General features: G+C 49.9%; 1 protein-coding gene across 3 annotated transcripts in view; it reads right to left on the reverse strand.

The window, feature by feature from the left end:
* Positions 1-634: 634 nt before the first annotated feature.
* IFT43 (intraflagellar transport 43) overlaps positions 635-20,302 on the reverse strand; it is a 108,189-nt gene continuing 88,521 nt past the window's right edge. For 2 of the 3 annotated variants that reach the window (XM_070378466.1, XM_070378467.1), the window contains 4 exons: positions 1,878-1,950; positions 1,561-1,636; positions 1,020-1,082; positions 635-890 (listed from right to left, as the gene is read on the reverse strand). In XM_070378466.1, the coding sequence (XP_070234567.1) occupies positions 771-890; positions 1,020-1,082; positions 1,561-1,636; positions 1,878-1,950 (332 nt within the window). In that variant the 3' untranslated portion in view covers positions 635-770. The remainder of the gene's footprint in view (positions 891-1,019; positions 1,083-1,560; positions 1,637-1,877; positions 1,951-20,302) is intronic. The other variant, XM_005889629.3, reaches the window with a different exon arrangement.

Raw genomic sequence — 20,302 nt, forward strand, 5'->3', positions numbered from 1 at the left:
AGATAAACAGCTCTGCGTCGGAAAGGTTGGGGGTAATCGGGGGAGAGGCCTGGGGTTCCCTGAGAGTTTTTGCGGACAACTCAGGGCTGCCGAGTGCCCTCTGCTAGTGAGAACGAGAAACAGGGCCCTGGGAACCTGGGGGGACAAAGGGAAACACGTGCTTTGGGAGCTCCAGGCCTGGGTTGCAGGAAGCAGAAGGGAAGGGGCACGCTATCAGAAGAGCCACCAAACCCTGACATGGGCAATGGGGTCACCTTATCACATGTTCTGTGTGCTGTCTTCTCAGCTAAGTGGCCCTGAAAGCACAAAGGAGACAGTGCAATGTCACCAATGTCACTGACCATCCAAAGGGAGAAAGGTGTCTAGCCAGGCCCTCCCCAGGACCCCAGCAGGAGATGCTCCCTGGAGCTGCTGTGGCCTCTGTGAACGGAATGGTTTCCAGGTGCACAAAGCCTTCCCTTCCCCCACCTAGCTTTCCCTCATGCTCTTCAGCGATGGGGCGAGTTCCCATCAGTGGCTCAAAAGATGCCTTCCTTCAGCCTTGATGGATTTTTCCAAGAGGGCGGTGCAAACGAATGGAAGAGAGGGCAACAGAGCAAACGCAATTTCTTGCCACGGAACAATGCAATTTCTTACAAGAGAAAATATTTTTATTACGAAATAGTCCATATATAAAAATCCCGAGCCTCTTGCGAGCTTCTTTAGGTTTATGGCCTTTTCCTCAAGTCCAGAGCGGAGGTGTGCGTGTGCAGGGAGAGCAATCCCCCGGCTCAGGTGTGTGTGGGCTGCCCCACGGGGCCCTCCTTTTCTGTCTGCAGTGCGTCCCACTCGCTGAGGAGCTCGGAGGACACCTCCGTGTACAGGTGGTCCCAGTCCCAGCTGACGTCGTCCTGCGGGGAGCAGCATCCTGGGGTGAGACGGGGGAGGCCCTCCCCTCGGGCATGGCCAGCCTCCCACCAAGGTCAGCCTTGGGGCCCGCTGCTCATGGCCGAGGGGCAGGACCTGCTGCTGCCACGTACCTCTCGAACCTCATGCTCCGGCGCCAGGACTTTGGTGAGGAGCTTCAGGTCAATCTCTCCATCCTGTGAATGTCAGGGCAGGAGGGGGTATGTGTACCATGGGGCTTTTGGACAATGACCTCTGGGGACCAAGTTGAGTGGGGTAGAACTCTCCAAACCCAGCCCTGCAGGAACACCTTGTGAAACAGCAAACCTGTGGGTGGACCACACGGCCGCTGAGAGCTGGGGCGGACACCACGATGTCCTATGGCTGGGCACTCCTTGGGGCAAAGTGAACACCAGGGAGGGGCAGGCATGGCGCAGCACATCTACTGATGCCAAGAGGGCAGGCGGGAGCATGGGGGAGACTGGCCCTGAGAGCACTGGGATAGGCTGGGTCCAGGGATGCTCTATACCCGAGGAGGATGCCTCTGGCAAAGGGATTGTCGCCTGGCAGCCTCAGAGCCTCACGGAGAAGGGGCTGCAAGGCCTGGGAGAAACTGAGAAATCCCCGCGGATGTCGATGGGCGCCTGCCCCTCTGTGTAGCAGCTGTCCACTCACCAAGGTCTGAAAGGCTGAGTACTTCATGAGGTCATTGTCCAGGTCACGGTAGGTCATCACTCGGTTCACCTGGATGCTGTGGGAAAGACAGAATGTGGGCAGGAACCGATGCCAGCAACGCTGCCAGGCCGCCATCCCCAGAGCCTCCTAGGCAGCTGGGAAGGACCAGAATGGGGAAAAAGTGTGCAATAAATGGGAACCCTGGGATTGGGCCCGTCACTAGAGACGTGTGGATCTCCCCAAGGGGGCAGCATCACTGCTGATGGCTCCTGGCATGGTCCCCAGCCTCCCTCCAGCTTCAGGCGAATATAACATACCTGGGAGGGGCTGCCACCTGCAAGACGAAGTCTTCCTCCTGTACCTCCTCCAGGTCCGGAATAACAGGGATATCTGCAACCAGAGGGTAGGCAAAACTGTCAGCAGCATGAGTGGGGATCTAGCCCACTTCCCCACTGATGACTCAGCAGCTTCAATACCCTGGCCACCGTGAGGGCTACAGGCTTTGGGTAGAATGGACACTCGGATGGTCTCTGGCCTCCAGCACCCCCACTCCCCCATTCAGGGTGGTGGAACTGAACTTGAGGTGTGCATGAGAATCGAAGGCAGAACTTCAATAATTTCCAAATCTCAGGTTTTACTACCCCAGAACCTGCGGGAATTAAAAGTTTCCTGGGTGGGGCCTGGGAGGCTGAATTTTTCCCTAAGATTTCTTGGCTGGTCCTGACATTTGGTCCATGTTAGGAGCCATGGGAGTAGCTCTCCAAGGAGAAATGTAAAGAAATGAGAAGTCCTGGACAGCCCTGGGGGGAAGCACTTAGAGGAGAGGAAGGAAAAGAGGAGCTGAGTGAGTGTGGCACGGTCAGAGACAGAGGAGTGGGGGACACGCTGTGTCACTAGGCGGACGTCTCCACGAGCGCACCTCCTCATGCCCGAGGCCCACGTGTGCATCAGCTCGTCCTAGTCTTCACAACCGTCACAGCCCCGAGCCTGTATCTGCAAAGTCACTTTCCACCTAATGATGTGACCTGGCTTCCCGGCAGCATCCAGGATCAGAGTCTCCATTCAAAGTGAAAGTGAAGGTCGCTCAGTCGTGTCTGACTCTTTGCGACCCCATGGGCTGTACAGTCCATGGAATTCTCCAGGCCAGAATACTGGAGTGGGTAGCCATTCCCTTCTCCAGGGGATCTTCCCAACCCAGGGATCAAACCCAGGTCTCCCACATTGCAGGTGGATTCTTTACCAACTGAACCACAAGGGAAGCCCAAGAATACTAGAGTGGGTGGTCTATCCCTTCTCCAGGGGATCTTCCTGACTTAGGAATCAAACCGGGGTCTCCTGCATTGCAGGCAGATTCTTTACCAACTGAGCTATGAGGGAAGCCTGAGTCTCCATTGGCCAGGTCTAATATCCTAAACAATGCTGATTCTAAAGATGACACTTCCCTTGCTGTCTCCTGGAGATTCTTCTTTTCTGAATTCTCTGTATGAGACGGACATACAGACACAGGAGGAGACACGAGGCCATTCCTTTCGTCAATCTAACGAGCTCATGCAAAGGGAGAAACAGAGACGGCGCATCACTTAACAGCGGCAACTTGCTTACGGCAGAAAAGCCAGCATCTTCTCGAACACCCCAGAGAAAGACTGCCTTCTCTCAGGGAGTATCACTGACTGGCAGAGGGGGTTTCTTTGCTTTAACCAGTCTGCACAGAGATAAAAAGAGATGGGGCAGGGAAAATAAAAAGGTGAAGCAGGGAGAGACAGTCCTGGAAGTCCCAAACCAACTACGAATATTAAAAATTCCAGAGAGGCAAGAATAGTGAAGACACCCTTCCTTTTTGCTTCTATGGACTAAATTAACTTTTTTTTTTTTTTTTTTAAAGAGATACAGAATCATTCCAAGAGCAGCTGAAAAGGACCCTTCCCACTTTCAGGCTATTCATTATTTAGACTTTGCAATGGTTCTAGTCAAGCTTAGCCTGAGTATATATAAATGTCAGTTCCCAGACTGGTGTCTTTATTACTGCTTCCGATGGCAGAGTTATAGATGTTGTACCTGGAAACAGAGAGAGAGAACATGCGAGGGAGAGACGGAGACACACAAAATAAGACGAGAGAGAAAGAGACAGGCAGAGAAAGACAGAGAGTTAGAGGATGAAAATAAAAAGAAATGGCTGATAAAAGGGAAATAAAGAAGACGCACACACCAGCCCAGAAATAATGAATCACACTCAGCAAGTCCTCTATCCAGAAAGAAGCTGTTCAGAGGTTAGATGGTATCTCTCTATCCTGCTAGAGAATTGGATACGGAATTCTCTAATTTTCTATTTTTTATGCTAATAGAAATTCAGCTTGCTCTGAGCGGATCCAGTCCACTGCTGGCTGATGGCACCGTCCCTGAGTCTGGGGCGAGGGGCCTCCCAGGCTGGTGAGACCACGTGGGCCCTGCAGCCAGGCAGGGAGGAAGCTGGCCGAGCCATGTGCCATCAGCACCGTGACAGGTCTGGTGTGAGACAGCAGGCTACTCTTGGCTCTGCTCGGCGTGGGGCCCAGCCTGAGATGAATATTCAGAAGCTGGTAAGAAAATGCCCCCCTTTGCTGAGCTTCAGGCTCAGGATCGGGTCTTCCCCAGTCCTCCCTTGCTCTGCAATGGCAGCCTCTGGGCCCTGTCAACCCTGCCCAGCTTCTCCCAGCACCAAGTAGCTGTGCTTCGGCCCGCAGTCTGCTCCGGGTCCCCAAGGGCTTCCCCGTTCATCCCTGCCTCCTTCCTCCAAATGCACAGGAAAGCGAGTGGGGCTGGCCCCATCTGCGCCAGAGCGGAGGTCAGCGTGGGCCTTGGCAAAGGGGCCGCTTGGAGGGACGCGGGTGGCGCTGGCCACACAGTGGGGTCTCTCTCTAATTGGAAGCCTGGTGCCCGACAGAGCCCAGTGAAGCACCGGAGTGGGATGGAGCCAGCGATGACAGCCAGGCCGAGGCAAGCTGGAGCATTCCGGTGCAGCGACAGCTTGAGCTCGTCACTGCAGAGCCTGGCCATCCAACTCCCGGCCCCGGAGGAACAGGTGGCCGTGGAGCAGGTCTTGGGCAAATTTCAAAGAACTTCCTCATTTTACAGTTTCTGATGTACAGTCACAAACAAGGGCTTGCTTATGAATACGTGACACGTTCCCAACAGTTTCTGTCCTCTTGGCCTCTTTCTCTTCCCCTCGTCCCGCTCCCCTCTCTCTCACACACACATATCATGAGGAACCAACCTAGAAAAAGAAAATGGGCTTGAGAAATCAATCCGCTTCCTTACAAAATGACCTGCACGGAACGATGCAGCCGTGTCTGCAGTCAGCGATGGCTATGTCACCTGTAGGCCTGGTCCGGAGACCCGGTCTGATTCAGGGTGTCGAGTTTAACATCCCAAGTTGTATGCGACGATATACCTTTAATAACGATGATAAGAGGAATAAAGGACTCTGCTCCAGCACCAGTGAAAGTTCATTCTACTGACTTTAGTCTCATTTTCTTCCATGCTGCTAACAATAAGAATGTTAACAGAAACAATGGCCTTGTTAAGCATGTGGGCAGGACTCCTGTCTGGTGGTTAAGAGTGCAGGCACTGGAGGCATTCACAGCCTGGCTCCCCCATGGACTAGCTGTGTGACTTTACCCTCTGGATGCCTCAGTTTCTACGGCTGTAAAATGGGGAGCATAACTACACCCATTTCATATGTTGCTGTAAGGTACACATGGGACACTTTTTATAAAACACTAAGCGCTACGCTGGGCACCTAATAAATATTCTGTACTATTCTTACTTTTCTGACAGATAAAACACTGAGCATGGAAAGAAGCTATACGGCTTTATCCTCATTTTCGCATTTAATCCTGCCCATTTGCCTCATTTTCCAGAGGACACTGAGGCTCAGCAAGATGGAGCAGTTTGCGTGGAGTGAGGCATTAGGAACAGACAGAGCAGGCTTCCCACTCCAGTTCAACTGCAACCACCCCCGACTCCCAGCCTGTGCCGCCCTCAGGCTTTCTTTGCAAAGGTGCAGTGACTTCAAGCCGCTTTGGCTAGTGGAGGGGTGAGACGACCGCCTAGAGTTGGGACAAACTGTTTTGCCTGGAGACTCAGGGTCCTCTGTTTTCGGTTATTCCTCTGTCTCCAGGAACTATAACTAAGCTAAGTCTCTCCCTCACCATTGCCTACAACAAGGCCATTGGAACAGAAAGGAAAATGGACCAACACGCGAGAGCCCAGAGACTCCCTCCCCTGCTGGTCGTGTGGCGTTAAACCAGCCGTGACGAGGAGGAGGTGGCTGAGATACCTCAGACACCCCCAGGAAAGGGGCTGGCGAGGCAAGAGGGTTGACATGCCAGCACCCTGGGAGCGGAGCCCTCATCCTTGATCTTGGTCCCCAAAGAGGGCGCCCCCCCTCAACAGGTCACCTGCCACTCTCTTCCACTTGGGCTCCTTAATAACACGGGCCTTCCCTGCTGGGCTTTTGCTCTGGGCCTCTCAGGTCAGCCGTCTCATTTGCTGTTCACCTGCTTCTGGGCCCCATGTGGTGCCCAATTAGCCACACAGTGGGGAAACTGCATTTGTGTGACTCCATGGACTGTATGGTCCATGGAATTCTCCAGGCCAGAATACTGGAGTGGGTAGCTGTTCCCTTCTCCAGGGGATCTTCCTGACCCAGGGATCGAACCCAGGTCTCCCGCATTGCAGGCGGATTCTTTACCATCTGAGCCACCAGGTAAAAGTAACATCATATGTGGTAACAAATTCAAATGCTACAAATTCGAAAGTTTAAGATGGAAGACATCCTTTCCTTATATGAACCCCAGTCATCTCCCTAGAGGTGACCGCTATTAATCATTTCTCATATATGATTACTGAAGGGAATTTCTGCATATACAGCACGTTTGTCCTTTTAAAAATGTTCGCAAGTGGCATGTTACATATCCAACATCCTATGATTGATTTTTATCTTTCCTTTTCAGTGTACAGATTCATCTTATTCTTTTAAATGGCCATCTAGTATTCTATGGGTTTCCCTAATGGCTTAGATGGTAAAGAATCTGCCTGCAATGTGGGAGACCGGGGTTCAATCCCTGGGTTGGGAAGAGCCCCTGGAGAAACAAATGGCTACCCACTCCAGTAGAGTTGCATGAAGAATTCCATGGACAGAGGAGCCTGGCAGGCTAGTACTCTACTGAATGGATGCTGCATAATGCACTTAATTCCATCCAGAGAGAATCTAACTTGGGATTTTGAGGGGTGGTGTGAGGGGTGAGGGGAGGTCTCAGAACTTGGACAGAGCAGCTGGAGGACAAACAACACTAAGCCAGGCAGGGGACAGCGTGCTCAAAGGCACCAGGAGACAAGGAGCAACTCTCCGAGGAAGGCTGGTGTGCCTGACGTGGAGGGCTCGGGAGAGCCGCACAGAGTAAGGCAGGAGAGAGGGCATCAGGTGCCAGGTGGGGAAGAACCTGCATCGACCAGCCAGGAGACACGTGCCTAATGGGTGCCTGCTACAGGCAAGACCCCTCCAGAGGCACGTTAGGGGCAAACCAAGACGGACTGAATAAGCATGAACAAGTTGCAGTAGGAGGGCCTATACACTTACAAAATGATGACAAATGAACAGAATAAGTAAAACGCACATCCCTTCCTTTGTAGATCATCTGGGAAGCCAAAAGCAGAATTCAGAGCTTCCTCTGTCTTTCCATGATACTTTATTCAAGGCCATGAGATGGACCTGATCACCTTGCTGTAGGTGGAGTAAGTGAAATTTTCCCTCGGCCTACCTCCTATTTGAGGGTGAAGACTGTGTCTCAGTCACTTCTGCATTCCCAAAGATGGGCAGACTAAAGGACAATCGAACAGAACTGACATCAATAAACGTCTCTCAAATCTGAAAGCCACACCCGTAGAAGGATGCCATGTTTATTTTCTCTAGATCATTCCGGTTGTAGTATAAGTGCTATTGAGTCTCAGAGCTGCTTAAGCAGGGTTCATTTCACGAGAACAACCAAGAGCCATCCTTAGACACTTCCTGGGTTTGATGGCATCATAGCAAAGGCTTTGCCTTACTTGAGAGCTGCAAGGCCTGCTGGGAAGGGCCTGTGCATATACAAGAAACGACGGAGCAGTGGGGACAAAGTTACAGAGGAAGAGTCACTCAAATATGGTCCGTACGGACCCCTCGGCTTCCATCCTGAGGCTGGGTCACACTGTCCTTCACCAATCTCCCTGAGCTTCCTCTCGATCTCTGGTGTGCCCCAGTCTTTTCACTCCACTTTCTGGGAGTCCCAGTAAAGGCTTGTTGATGTATAGCAACAACAGTAGGAACTAATTCCAAAGGGAGAGGTTGCCAAATGGAAAACTCATTGATACCAGTACATCAGTCTGCCAACAGGCCTACCAACCAACCAACCACCAGATGAAACCACAGAAATAAATGAGGGGTGCTTAAATAAATAATAGAAATGTGGGAACACCAGCAGGATCAATTACAACTGATTTCAAAGATGTGAGAAGTTGCCATTTGCCCTGAAATCCATTCATTATGAATAATACCATCACACCGTCGCACTAAAATGCTAAGTACCCAGGAAGTCCCAGTGGGATCCTTTTTAGCCCCTGTGGCTTGACAGCAAGAAGCCTGCCTGCCTCTTGCAAAAACCCTGGCCCCAGGTCGCTGCGATGAGCCTGCCTTCACACCTGGCTGTCGTCTGCTTGTTTTGGTACAAGAACAGAAGGCGATTTCTTGGACTGGACTCCACCTGTGATGAGGGCACCCTGAGCATCACTCAGGCTCTTTCCCTGGAGCATAAATCTTCCTGCAGAGGAAGGAGAGAACAAAGGAGACACCCTGACCCGGGCCCTGGTCCCATCCAGGCAAGGATGGTGCAGGCAGGGAGCTGCTTCTCTCTGCATTTCTTTAGCTTCTACTCTGTGCTGATGGTTCTTGGTTGGGGATTTCTGAATGGGATTCTGTAGTCGTGGCCAGAAGGGTTTCTAGAGAGCTACATGAAGTCTCTTCTAAACTTCAGCACATTCTGATCCTGATGCCTTAGTAAACAGTACTAGGGTCGGCCTACCTGGCCTGGTCCTTCTAGATGCTGACTGATGACATCTGTCCCTCTCGCTTCACTCACTAACCTCACCCCGGCTCCGCAGGGTAGAGGACCCACAAAGCCCCACACAACTGCTTCTCCAGCAGTACCCCGGCCACTGCAGAGCACTTGTGGGCTGCCAAGGGCTCACGTCCACCCTTTATAAGGCACAGCCATGTTCAACAACCAACCCACCTGAAAGGGACCTGACACCCTGCAGGGGGGACACCCCAAGAAGAGCAGTTGAGACAACCCCCAATGGTGTGTTCAAAGTCAACAGACCTTCAACAGAGCTCAAGAGCTTTTGAAAGAATGTCCATGTTTCTAGGAGATGGCAACTTTAAGCCTGAGATCATTATCATTTTTCTCTGCAGCTGCAAAACTTTGTTTTACTGAATGCTGTTACCTTCTGCATCACGTATGGGGAATTTTAAACAGGCAAATGGAAGAAGGTCTGATTGAAGATGAAGTTAAGTGAAAGAAATTGGTCTCATTTAGCACATGACAGGATTCATCTGTGTTCCCAAGTCCACTGAGGTGGCATCATGGGCGTTTCATATTCATGAGCTGCTGCGACACTGTGTCCCCTCATTTACAAAGAGCCGTGTTCAGCAAATTCTGTCCCCATGGACACTCCGTGCATTTCATGGTCTTGTCAGAGAGACATCAAACGCTCCAGTAACCAAATACCAGAAAATGGCTTTAATTAGTGGATCTCAATCGTATAAATAATTTTTTTTTCTAAGTGAAAAAATGGAGCATTTTTTTTTTTAAGGGAAAAGAAAAGGGGAAAGCAGTAGGCAACAGGCTTCAAACACCCGAAGGAACAAGGGGAAAGGATGCTCTCAGAGGAGCTCTGGGCCCCTGCAGTCCCTGGGTGGACTCGGGTTCCAGGGCAAAAAGGCACCTGCGGATCCCGGGCAGGTCTGCTTCATGAAGACCGGTCCCTGGTGAGTCCCCCTGACCCAGCTGGGCCGCTCGGCCGGGAGGAGACGGGTGGCCCTCAGAGAAGACAGGCTGAACATTGTGACACCATTGGCCAGAGCGCCCACTGCAGGGGCTGAGAAACAGGTTCTGACTATGAGCAAAAGGAGCACAAGCAGGTCCCTGAGGAAATCAGTGCCAGGGACAGAAAGAAGATGCCCGTCTCCTGAGGGGCTGGCTGGCGGGGGGTGTGGGGGGCTTCATCCATATCCCATATATGCTGAGAAGTCTCCGTGCTTCTACCCAACCGACCCGCTTCCTCGTGCTGCTGGGGAAGGAGATCACTGACTTCAAGATGAACATCAAAACAGCTGGTGTTGAACCTACGTGCAAAGCAGAAATAGAGACAGGGACGTAGAGAAGAGACGTACAGACGCCAACGGGGGAGCAGGGTAGGATGGACTGGGAGGTTGGCACTGACGTATATATCAGCACGTTACTGTGCAAAGAATAGATAAGTAATGGGAACCTGCTGTATAGCACAGAGAGCTCTAGTCAACCCTCTGTGGTGACCTAAACGGGAAGGAAATCCAAAAAGGAGGGGATAGATGTATACATCCGGCGGATTCATTTCGTTGTATAGCAGAAACTAACACAACACTGTAAAGCAATTACAGTCCAATAAAGACTAAAAAAAAGAAAATAGAGCCGGTTGCTCCGTCCAGCCCCCACACTGTGGCAACCGTCCTGGCTGACGCTGGGCCGTGAGAGCAGGGCTGGGACTGAGTCTGTGTCTGAGACCAGCCGGGTCTCAGCGGGTGTGGTGCTGGCTGGACGGTGGGCAGACGGGAGGCTGTGCTGAATGCTGACTCAGCTTGTGGCCTGCCTCAGGCATGCAGGCCCGGCCTCATCGTATCACCTGCAGGGGGGACAGTAGCACATTCCAGAAGGAGCCTGGAATGCGACACCCCAGGAGACTTGCCCAGTCATCGCAGCCAGTCCACCATGGGCTACGGGAGAGTCCCTATGGACCACGGGAAGGGTCGTTAACCAGGACTGACCCTTTGCAGCAATTAAAGGTGGTGCTCCTGACAGACAAAGCAGACCCAATGATGGTTCTCCACAGGGAAACGCCCCGTTCAGCCCAGGGGCCTAACACGGGGAAGGAGCCCAGTGTCACCTGAGAGGGGTGACCTCTAGCGAACGACTTCCCTGGTGGCTCAGCTTGTAAAGCGTCTGCCTACAGTGCGGAAGACCCAGGTTTGATCCCTGGGTCAGGAAGATCCCCCTGGAGAAGGCAGTGGCAACCCACTCCAGTATTCTTGCCTGGAAAATCTCATGGATGGAGGAGCCTGGTAGACTACAGTCCATGGGGTCGCAGAGAGTCGGACACGACTGAGCGACTTCACTTTTTTGATACACTGGTTACTACTTGAAGGAAATTAAAACAATGAACAGGGGGGCTCCCAGTTACTGCCAGCAGCTCTCGGCACTTCACGGCAGTTCCAGCTTTGATCCGGAGAGACGTGTTAAGGATGACGAGGGCTAAGGGCCTTTAAAGGTGACAAAGGATGAAGTGGCCGGAAGAGACGGAAAAGGGAGGACCTCTCCGCTCTCTTCAACAAGGCCCAAGACACAGCAAATACAGACTGAATGTGACAGAGAGTGGCCTTCTCAGAGCCGCCACTAGAAGTATTAGAAACCAGGCATATCTGATTCTATTTCATCCTCTTCGTGTTATGCTGAAAAAAAAACAAGACAAACTACACTGCTTTTATTCTAAATCCTTAGGTTTTGTGTTTTTCCTTATATATATTTATTAAAAAAATGCTCCTTTGATCGGTGCCACCCGTGACACCCCCACATACAGAACGGCTTCTGAGCGGTTTCCTCCGTGCAAGGCCACTGCTGGTGACAGCCAGCTGGTTTTGATCACAGCCATTCCGAATCGGATTTTCATAAGATAGATGAGGAGTCTTACCGCTGCTCTCTCTCTTATCAGATGCGAAACAGAGGGGGAGCGGGGGCGACGGGTCCTGAGGGAACAGCCCAACAATCAAGGGCTGCCTGGTTCTCTCTCCGTCCCTCCGCTGCTGCAATTTTCAAAGGCATTTGCCTCGGGCACTTTTAAATGATGGTGTCTCAATTCTGTAATCATCTTTCAAGAGCTTTCTCTTAAAGGGTCTTTTAGGTAAACCCAGTCCGTCAACCACACTTATGGACTCAGGAATCATTTTTCCCAATATCTGCCCTCCTGCGTGTGCATACGTATAGGCGAATATACCCACACACATGGCAGACATCTGGGCATGTTTAGAAAGCTGGGAGGACCTGAAACTGGAAAGGAAGACCCTACCGGCTGGCCATACCAAGTTCACATCTCGCTAAGGTAAGAGGGTCCCCTATCACCGCTTCCCTGGATTTCTGCTATACCTAGGCTTTGCTTATATGCAGGTATTAGAAGGGAAGACTTCTCACACTGAGGCCCAAGTGATATGCTGAGTCCCAACCTCAGATGCACAATCAAGCCTGTTCCTTCCCGTCTCACCTAAGTGTTGTCTGACTGTCAGACTTCAAGACGAGTAAGGGCACCACGTCCACCTGCTTGGAGAATGCAGTCCCCAGGCCACAGCTGACTGTGGCTTTAGTTACAGACTATTTGGAGCAACTCCTACAAATCCATCTGTCTCTTTTAGTTGCAGAGAACACCATGCCTCTTCTCTATACAGTCCCCATCGCTTGAAACAGACATCCTATGGCATCGAGCCTCTATTTCTTTCTAATCACATAAAAATCTAAGGAGCCTAAGATGTCCCTGGGCAGTGGTTCTCACCAAACTGGCTTCGTCTCCTCTCTTCCTTCATCCATCATTCCTTTCACAGCTGTGTGGAGAAGGACCTGTGCTTCTCCCCAAAGCAGGACCGTGGCCCACAGTCACACCTAGGACTGTCTCACAAAGCTAAGTGGGATTAGCTTTGTCCTATCCCAATCCTCTTTTCTGTATTCGATAGGGAAAGAACCCAAGGAGTTACAGAATAAACACCCAGGTCTCCATAGCTATTTCAGGGAGGGTGAGCTCTCTTTTGCTTTTGTCAGTGCCTAATGTTGGAAGATTTATTATTAATCACATTCCTCCAAACAGACTACGGCACCGTGGGATGCTGACGGAGCCTTCCCTGTGTTCCTGGAGGAAGGTCAACACAGACTGCTTTGTTTACAACGGTTGTGCATGTGTGGTCCAAGGCTTGTTTCATCCTCCCCATCCCACCTCTTCAGACAGGGACATCCCAGAAAGCTGCTCACATGAACAAGGAAACTGGAGCCCCAGAGACTGGTCACTGGCAACTGCCTTTTGGGTAGAGATGTTCGTGATGGAGAGTTTGGGAAGGCTGGTGTGACCCAGACATGGGAGGGGACCGCCAAGGGGCCTAGAGGACGCTGTTCGGCTCTGCCAGTGAGCGGGAGGTCTGGTCAACGCTCCAGGCTGTGCTGGGCAGCTGGACCAGGGGAGGTAGGGGACAACTGAGGGGACAAAGCAGAACAACCGAAGTCTGGTCCAAGCTTAACTCTGTTTCCAAAACCTGCCCTGACACTGCCTTTTTGAGAGGCAAGGAGAACAGAGCCAAACCAGTCTCTACTAAGCTTGCTGAGTCAAGACAGTCCATCAGCTCCCAGATACCTACTCTGTGATGGCATATGTTTTTCCCATGGTGGGATCATGGGACCTTGAACACAAAACCAAGTTAAAACAATTTCTCTTGCCGCATTAATGAAACTTCAGGCCAATTCCCTGTAACTTCTCTGGTGTCTCATTGGCTCTGGGGACCAGCCCTGGCCAAACCCACAATGGGGAGCCGTGAAGTCGGCCATTGGGGCCTCAAGAGTTTCCATCTACTAGAGTTCATTTCCCCACGAGGAGTGTGGCTTTCACTGTCTATCATGGAAGAACCAAATCCAGACTCTTGCTGTGCAGAGCTGAACCAGAGGGCAGACCCAATCAGGAGTCAGGAAAGCCGGGTCCCAGCTCTGGCCCTGACCTGCTGACTTAGTGCAGCTATTTGTCAGGTCTGCTCCCAAGTTTCCTTATCACCAAAATGAGGTGCCTTCTATCTCGAAGACATCCTTATCTCTGGGGTGTCCACTGGAATATATCTCATGGTATAATTTTTAAAAAACACCTGTCACATTGGCCTGTGGAGCAGTCTTCCCCAATATTCCAGCTAGATACACCACCTACGTGTCTGTAAGGCAAGCTGGGTCTTTTGTTTAGAGAATCACTGTATAGGGGACTGCCCTGGTAGTCTAGTGGTTAGGAATCCACCCTCCAGGGTAGAGGACCTGGGTTTAATCCCTGTTCGGGAAACTAAAATCCCACATGCCATGAAATATTGAAGGCCAATGTAAGATCCCTCATGCTGCAACTAAGGCCTCATGTAGCTAAAATAAATACTAAGAAAGGAGAATCGCTGTATGGAAAGTTCATTTTCTCTAATGCAATGAGTCTACACAGATCCCTCCTGTGGCCCACAGCGAACTCAGCTCCGTATTCGCACCTTATAATCCAACACCCCTGACTGGGGAATCTTTGACGTCCCATACAGCGTCTGAGATGTCCCAAGTCTCCGTGACGTCAATTTGCTCACCCTCAGCTGCGTCTCAACGATGACACTAGTGGGAGAGCTCCAACCAGAGCCCTCCACGGCCCAGGGAGCACCCTGTGGGGTCTCTGTTCTTCTAAGTGTTTCACACTCCCTGGTGCTCACACTGCCACCCTCATAAGACTCTCTTTCCTTTCACCCTAAAACAGGAGCGCCTCTCTGGAAGACCTAGCAGAGGCGCCAGAATTCCTATTTAAAAGCAATCTCACGACTTCTTGGTGGTCCAGTGGCTAAGACTCTGCTCCCAATCCAGGGAGCCTGGGTTTGATCCCTGGTCAGGGAACTAGATCCCACATGCCACAGCTAAAGATCTCACTGCAACAAAGATTGAATGAACAGGTGAATATTTTAAAATGTAATAATAAAAAAGCAATCCCAATGGATCTGATAGAAAATAAAACATAAGTTGGGGGAGGAATGGTCCAACCTGAAGGTTCTGTTCATGCCACATAGCTTTAAAGACCTAACTTCTCTGGCTTTTCTCTACTCAGCCTGGGTGCTGCTGACAAGACTTCAGAGAGAGAGGATCGGCAGAGCCGAGGACAGGGCCAGCAGGGTAATCTGAGAACCAGGAAAGGAGAGCAAAGCTGCACCAGGGCGCTGGGAAGATGAGTGGAGGCCAGCTTTCAGGATAAGCAGGCTGGAGAAACGAACCTAGCGCTTTGACGGTGAGGAGGAAGGCGCTGAGAGCAGGTGATCTGGAGTCTCGAAGGCCATGTCCCAGCTTCAGCTCTGTCATTTACTAGAGGTGATGTTCTGGAGCAGTTCGGGCTGTCTAAAATGTTTGGGAATTTCGCATGCAGGTTGTTACGCAGAAACATTATTAAAGATTAAATTATATATTGTTGCTGTGACCCCATAGACTGCAGCACGCCAGGCTTCCCTGTCTTTCACTATCTCCTGGAGTTAATTAAATAGGGCTTCCCTGATGGCTCAACAGGTAAAGAATTTGCCTGCAGTGCAGGAGACACGGTTGATGCGGGTGTGACCCCTGGGTTGGAAAGGTCCCCTAGAGGAGGAAACTGCAACCCACTCCAGTATTCGTGCCTGAAATGGACAGAGGAGCCTGGGGGCTACTGTCCAACAGGTCGCAAAAAGTCGGACATGACTGAGCGACTAAGCAGAACACAACACAGCGTAATTAAACAAATTATATTAAAAACAAAGGTAATACTCAAAACTTGCCACTTTCTAAGTTTTATTGCATTTTACTTTACCTATGCTTATGAACTTATTTACATCCAATGGACTGTGCGTTTAGTCACTCAGTCGTGTCCGACTCTTTGCGACCCCATGGACTTAACTAACCCTTATGGAGCCCGCCAGGCTCCTCTGTCCATGGAATTCTCCAGGCAAGAATATTGGAGTGGGTTGCCATTTCCTCCTCCATCCAAAGGACTGGTGTGATGGAAATATGATATGCTGGTGTGCTACTGTTCATCTCTTCCCAGTTTTGTGGTCACTGGTGTCATGCTGGGAGCTTGAAACCAGCCATGGTAGGAGTATGTGTGTGTTCAATCACTGTAGCCCACCAGGATCCTCTGTCCATGGAATTTTCTTAGCAAGAATACTGGAGTGGGTTGCCATTTCCTCCTCCAAGGAATCTTCCTGACTCAGGGATCGGACCCTAGTCTCTTGGGTCTCCTGCATTGGCAGGCGGATTCTCTACCACTGCGCCACCTAGGAACCCAATGAGGACTTTGCCCCCTCCCCACCCCGGAGAGCTGGTTGTTAAATAAGTACATCTCTGTTTATTAGTTATGTGACCTCTGTTAGCTATTTAACTTCCCAAGGCTTCAATTTCTTTCCCTGGACAAGGGTAACGATCACAGTGTCTCCTCGTAGAAATGCTGAGGACTGACTAGCATTGCAGGGAAAACAGCACAAAGCCTGGCTCTCGGCAAACACACACATTAATTATGAATCCCATTTTCCTGTAAGAAGGACTTCTTTTTCCAATCTCACACCTACTATACTATAAACAACAGCAAGTTTAACAAGGCACAGACAGCAGACAGGACAGTAACTCCTGGGATTAATGAATCCCACCCCACTCCACCCCTGCCCTCTTTCCTGCTCTATGTTTAGCTAAAAGGAACCTGGGTTAGAATAGATTTAAAAAAAACATCAGGGAGGCAGGACTTCCCAGGTGGTCCAGTGATTAAGAATCCACCTGCCAATGCAGGGCACACAGGTTTGACCCCTGGTCCAGGACAATCCCGCAGGCCATGGGGCAACGAAGCCCATGTGCCACAGCTACAGAAGCCCAAATGCTCTGGAGCCTGTGCGCTGCAACAAGAGAAGCCACAGTGATGAGAAGCCTGCGCGCCGCAATGAGAGGAAGCCCGCAAGCAGCAACAAAGCCCCAGTGCAGCCCAAAATTAAATAAAATAAATAAATAAAATTAGGGAGGCAAAGGGACTAGGTTTGGGTACCACCTAAGAAGTCCGATGCGCTGTGTTAAGCTTAAGGAGTGAATGCCAATATAATGGAACATTCTGACTAAGCAAGAGAAAAGAATTGAGACATCAGGGTTCCAATTTATCCGCATTAAAAGAATTCTTCCCACTCTCTCTTTCTCCGCATGAAAACTGCTTGGGCTAAGACTGACTGTTGTTTTCAGGAGAATGGATGAAAGATATGGTGGCAGAATTAAGCAAGGAATGAGAAAGAGCCCAAATGAGCCACAGAAAGCCTGGGGACAGAGATGAACAGGGAGAGGGGCAACAGAGCAATAGTCTACTACAGATAGCGTTTTTCTAATTCTGCTGACAGTCTGGCATCTCACATCTCATCCAACCTCATTGCTGGGATGTGTTCAGCCACTTTTACCTATTTTCCCTGTTGACATGGATAGAAAATTGAGCAATTACCCTTAAACTCAGAGCTCTCAGATCATCCAGATTGTTACACTCGCAGAATTAAGTCCCCAATTGCCCCTGGCTAAAAGTGGCTCAACTCCGCCTGTCCTTTAGGAATTACACACTTTTGGGTTGGCCATGGGATTTATTATTCCTGAGGTTTTGAGGTATTTGATTCTGTCAAAACTGGACCCCAGGATACAAAGAGCGCCACCCTCTCCAGTGAGAAGGCAGCGGGCCCCAGAGCCGTGGGAGCTGCCAGGAAGAGTTATTGAAAATTCCACCTGCAGTCCTGGATGACGCCAAGATGCGATGGTTACATCCAAAAGAGCTAATTCTTTTTTTCAGAGCTCTTGTTTTCAGAGACTTTCCACTTTTTAAACCAAGTTCTTTCCTAATTTGAATTTACCTGGGAGATAAGCTTTTTGAAAGTTGAGTCCATATCTAATTGTGTTTTCAGAGATTCTCTCAATCTGAAGACTATTCATCTTTTCTAAAGACAAAGAGTTCTTCTCTCCCATTTGTGTGCTGCTCAATGTTTCAAGTTTTACTATTCATCGGAGTTCAGTTTCTGAGAGCTGGATTTTAGAGCTCGAACAGCCCTGGGAATTCTATTCTCTGATGCTTCTGGTATCAGAGAGGTGACTGGACTCTGCGCCTGCTGGCTCCTCTACCAGGGTTCCCCTAGCCCCCAGCACCCACCCCGCTTTTGCTGGCAACTTCTGCATGTCCCCCAAGTTTTGACATTTGAAAGCCATTTCTTCAGAGAGGTCCTCCCTCCTCACCCAACCCAAATCAGGTCTCCCCATCATTCTCTTTCATGGCACCCGACTCTTCCTTCAGCAGACTAGACTACAATCTGTCCATACTCATTTAATGCGTGATTATTGGCTTAGTATCCCCTTCCCCGACTAGACTGTAAGCTGCATGAGGGTAAGGACTGAGAATGTCTTCTTGTACACCATCATGCCCCCAGTGCCAGCCCCAAGCATCGTGCATAGAAGGTATTCAACAAATGGTGGTTAAAGAAATGAATAAATGAATTACCTGCCCAGTATCACCTGTAGAGACTGGATCCAACTCTATTCCAGATGTGAGGCAAACTAAAAAGTTGATTCTAAGAATAGGGATGGATAATTAAGCCACTAAAAGGAAGGTCAGCCATCCTACAATTTGGGGACCCTGAGATCATTTGGGGGCTCTGGCTGTCCATTACAGGGCTTTCCCCATGGCTCAGCGGTAAAGAACCCAATTGCAATGCAGGAGACACAGGCTCTATCCCTGGGTCAGGAAGATCCCCTGGAGGAGGGCATGGTAACCCACTTCAGTATTCTTGCTGGGAACATCCCATGGACAGAGATGCCTGGTGGGCTATAGTACACAGGGTCACAAAGAGCTGGACATGACTGAGCAACTGAGCACAGAGCTGTCTACTATGGTCTCCACAACCACGAATCCTACCTTCCCTGAAGCACTTTATCAGTTCTAGCTGCGAGCTTACCCAGAATCAGCAAATTAGATGACTGGCAATCTTCAAACTTCATGAAAGGCGGTTTACATAAGGATGTCGAATACGAGTAGTTGAGAATGGCCCAGAATCAGGGCTTAGATCTGCAGAACCAGCTTCTCTCCTGGTGACGGTGAACTCCTCATTCATCCTCTAAGCAGAGTCACTCCTGATGCCAGGTGGCTTACCGTGGAAGGCTGTGCCCATTTCTCTGCCTAACCTAATCCTATCTAGCCTACAGGACCCAAGCAAGTTCTACTTTCTTCCTGAAGGGCCGGCAGCCCATGCTTCAAAGCACTTAGCAAGGAAATCACTAATATAACAATAACCACTTGTTAACTCTGCCACTCACTACACTGCTACTTTAGTTACTTAATCCTTGTCTGGATTTTCATTTTTCATGTTTTGTCTCCTTAACAAAGTTCAGTGTCCCTTTAGAGCAGAGCCCTCCAAGGTCTTATGTTGCTGTTTGCTGTCGTTCAGTTGCTCAGCTGTGTCATGACACTTGGCGACCCCATGGACTGCAGCGCGCCAGGCTTCCCCGTCCTTCACTATCTCCTGGAGTTTGCTCAAACTCATGTCCATTGAGTTGGTGATGCCATCCAACCATCTCATCCTCTGTCACCCACTTCTCCTCCTGCCCTCAATCTTTCCCAGCACGAGGGTCTTTTCTAGTGAGTCGGCTTGTCGCATCAGGTGGCCAAAGTATTGGAGCTTCAGCATCAGTCCTTCCAAAGAATATTCAAGGTTGATTTCCTTTAGGATTGATTGGTTTGATTTCCTTGTTGTCCAAGGGCCTCTCAAGAGTCTTCTCCATCACCACAATTCAAAAGCATCAATTCTTAGGTGCTCAGCCTTCTTTATGGTCCAAATCTCACATCCATACATGACTACTAGAAAAATCATAGCTTTGATATACAGACCTTTGTCAGCAAAGTGGTATCTCTGCTTTTTAATACACTGTCTAGGTTTGTCAGAGCTCTTCTTCCAAGGAGCGAGCATCTTTTAATTTCATGGCTGCAGTCACTGTCCACAGTGATTCTGAAGCTCAAGAAAATAAAATCAGTCACGGTTTCCTCTCTTCCCCCATCTATTTGCCATGAAGTGATGGGACTGAATGTGTCATGATCTTAGTTTTTTGAATGTTGAGTTTTAAGACAGTTTTTTCACTCTCCTCTTTCACTTTCATCAAGAGGCTCTTTAATTCCTCTTTGCTTTCTGCCATTAGGGTGGTATCATCTGCATATCTGAGGTTGTTGATATTTCTCCCAGGAACCTTGATTCCAGCTTGGCATTTCACATGATGTATTCTGCATATAAGTTAAATAAGCATGGTGACAATATACAGCCTTGACATACTCCTTTCCCAATTTTGAACCAGTCCATTGTTCCATGTCCAGTTATAACTGTTGCCTCTTGACCTGCATACAGGTTTCTGAGGAAACAGGTAAGGTGATCTGCTATTCCCAACTCTTTATGAGTCTTCCACAGTTTGTTGTGGTCCACACAGTCAAAGGCTTTAGTGTAGTCAATGAAGCAGAACAGATGTTTCTCTGGAATTCCCTTGCTTTTCTATGATCCAGTGGATGTTGGCAAGGTCTTACGAAGGATTTACAAATCGCTTCCTAAAGGCCTACTCCAATTCGAAGATGCATTTTGTTCTGTTCATAAAGTGACGTTTAA

The sequence above is a fragment of the Bos mutus genome, chromosome 10 (assembly GCF_027580195.1).
Source record: "Bos mutus isolate GX-2022 chromosome 10, NWIPB_WYAK_1.1, whole genome shotgun sequence".
In the NCBI taxonomy this organism is placed as follows: Eukaryota; Metazoa; Chordata; class Mammalia; order Artiodactyla; family Bovidae; genus Bos; species Bos mutus.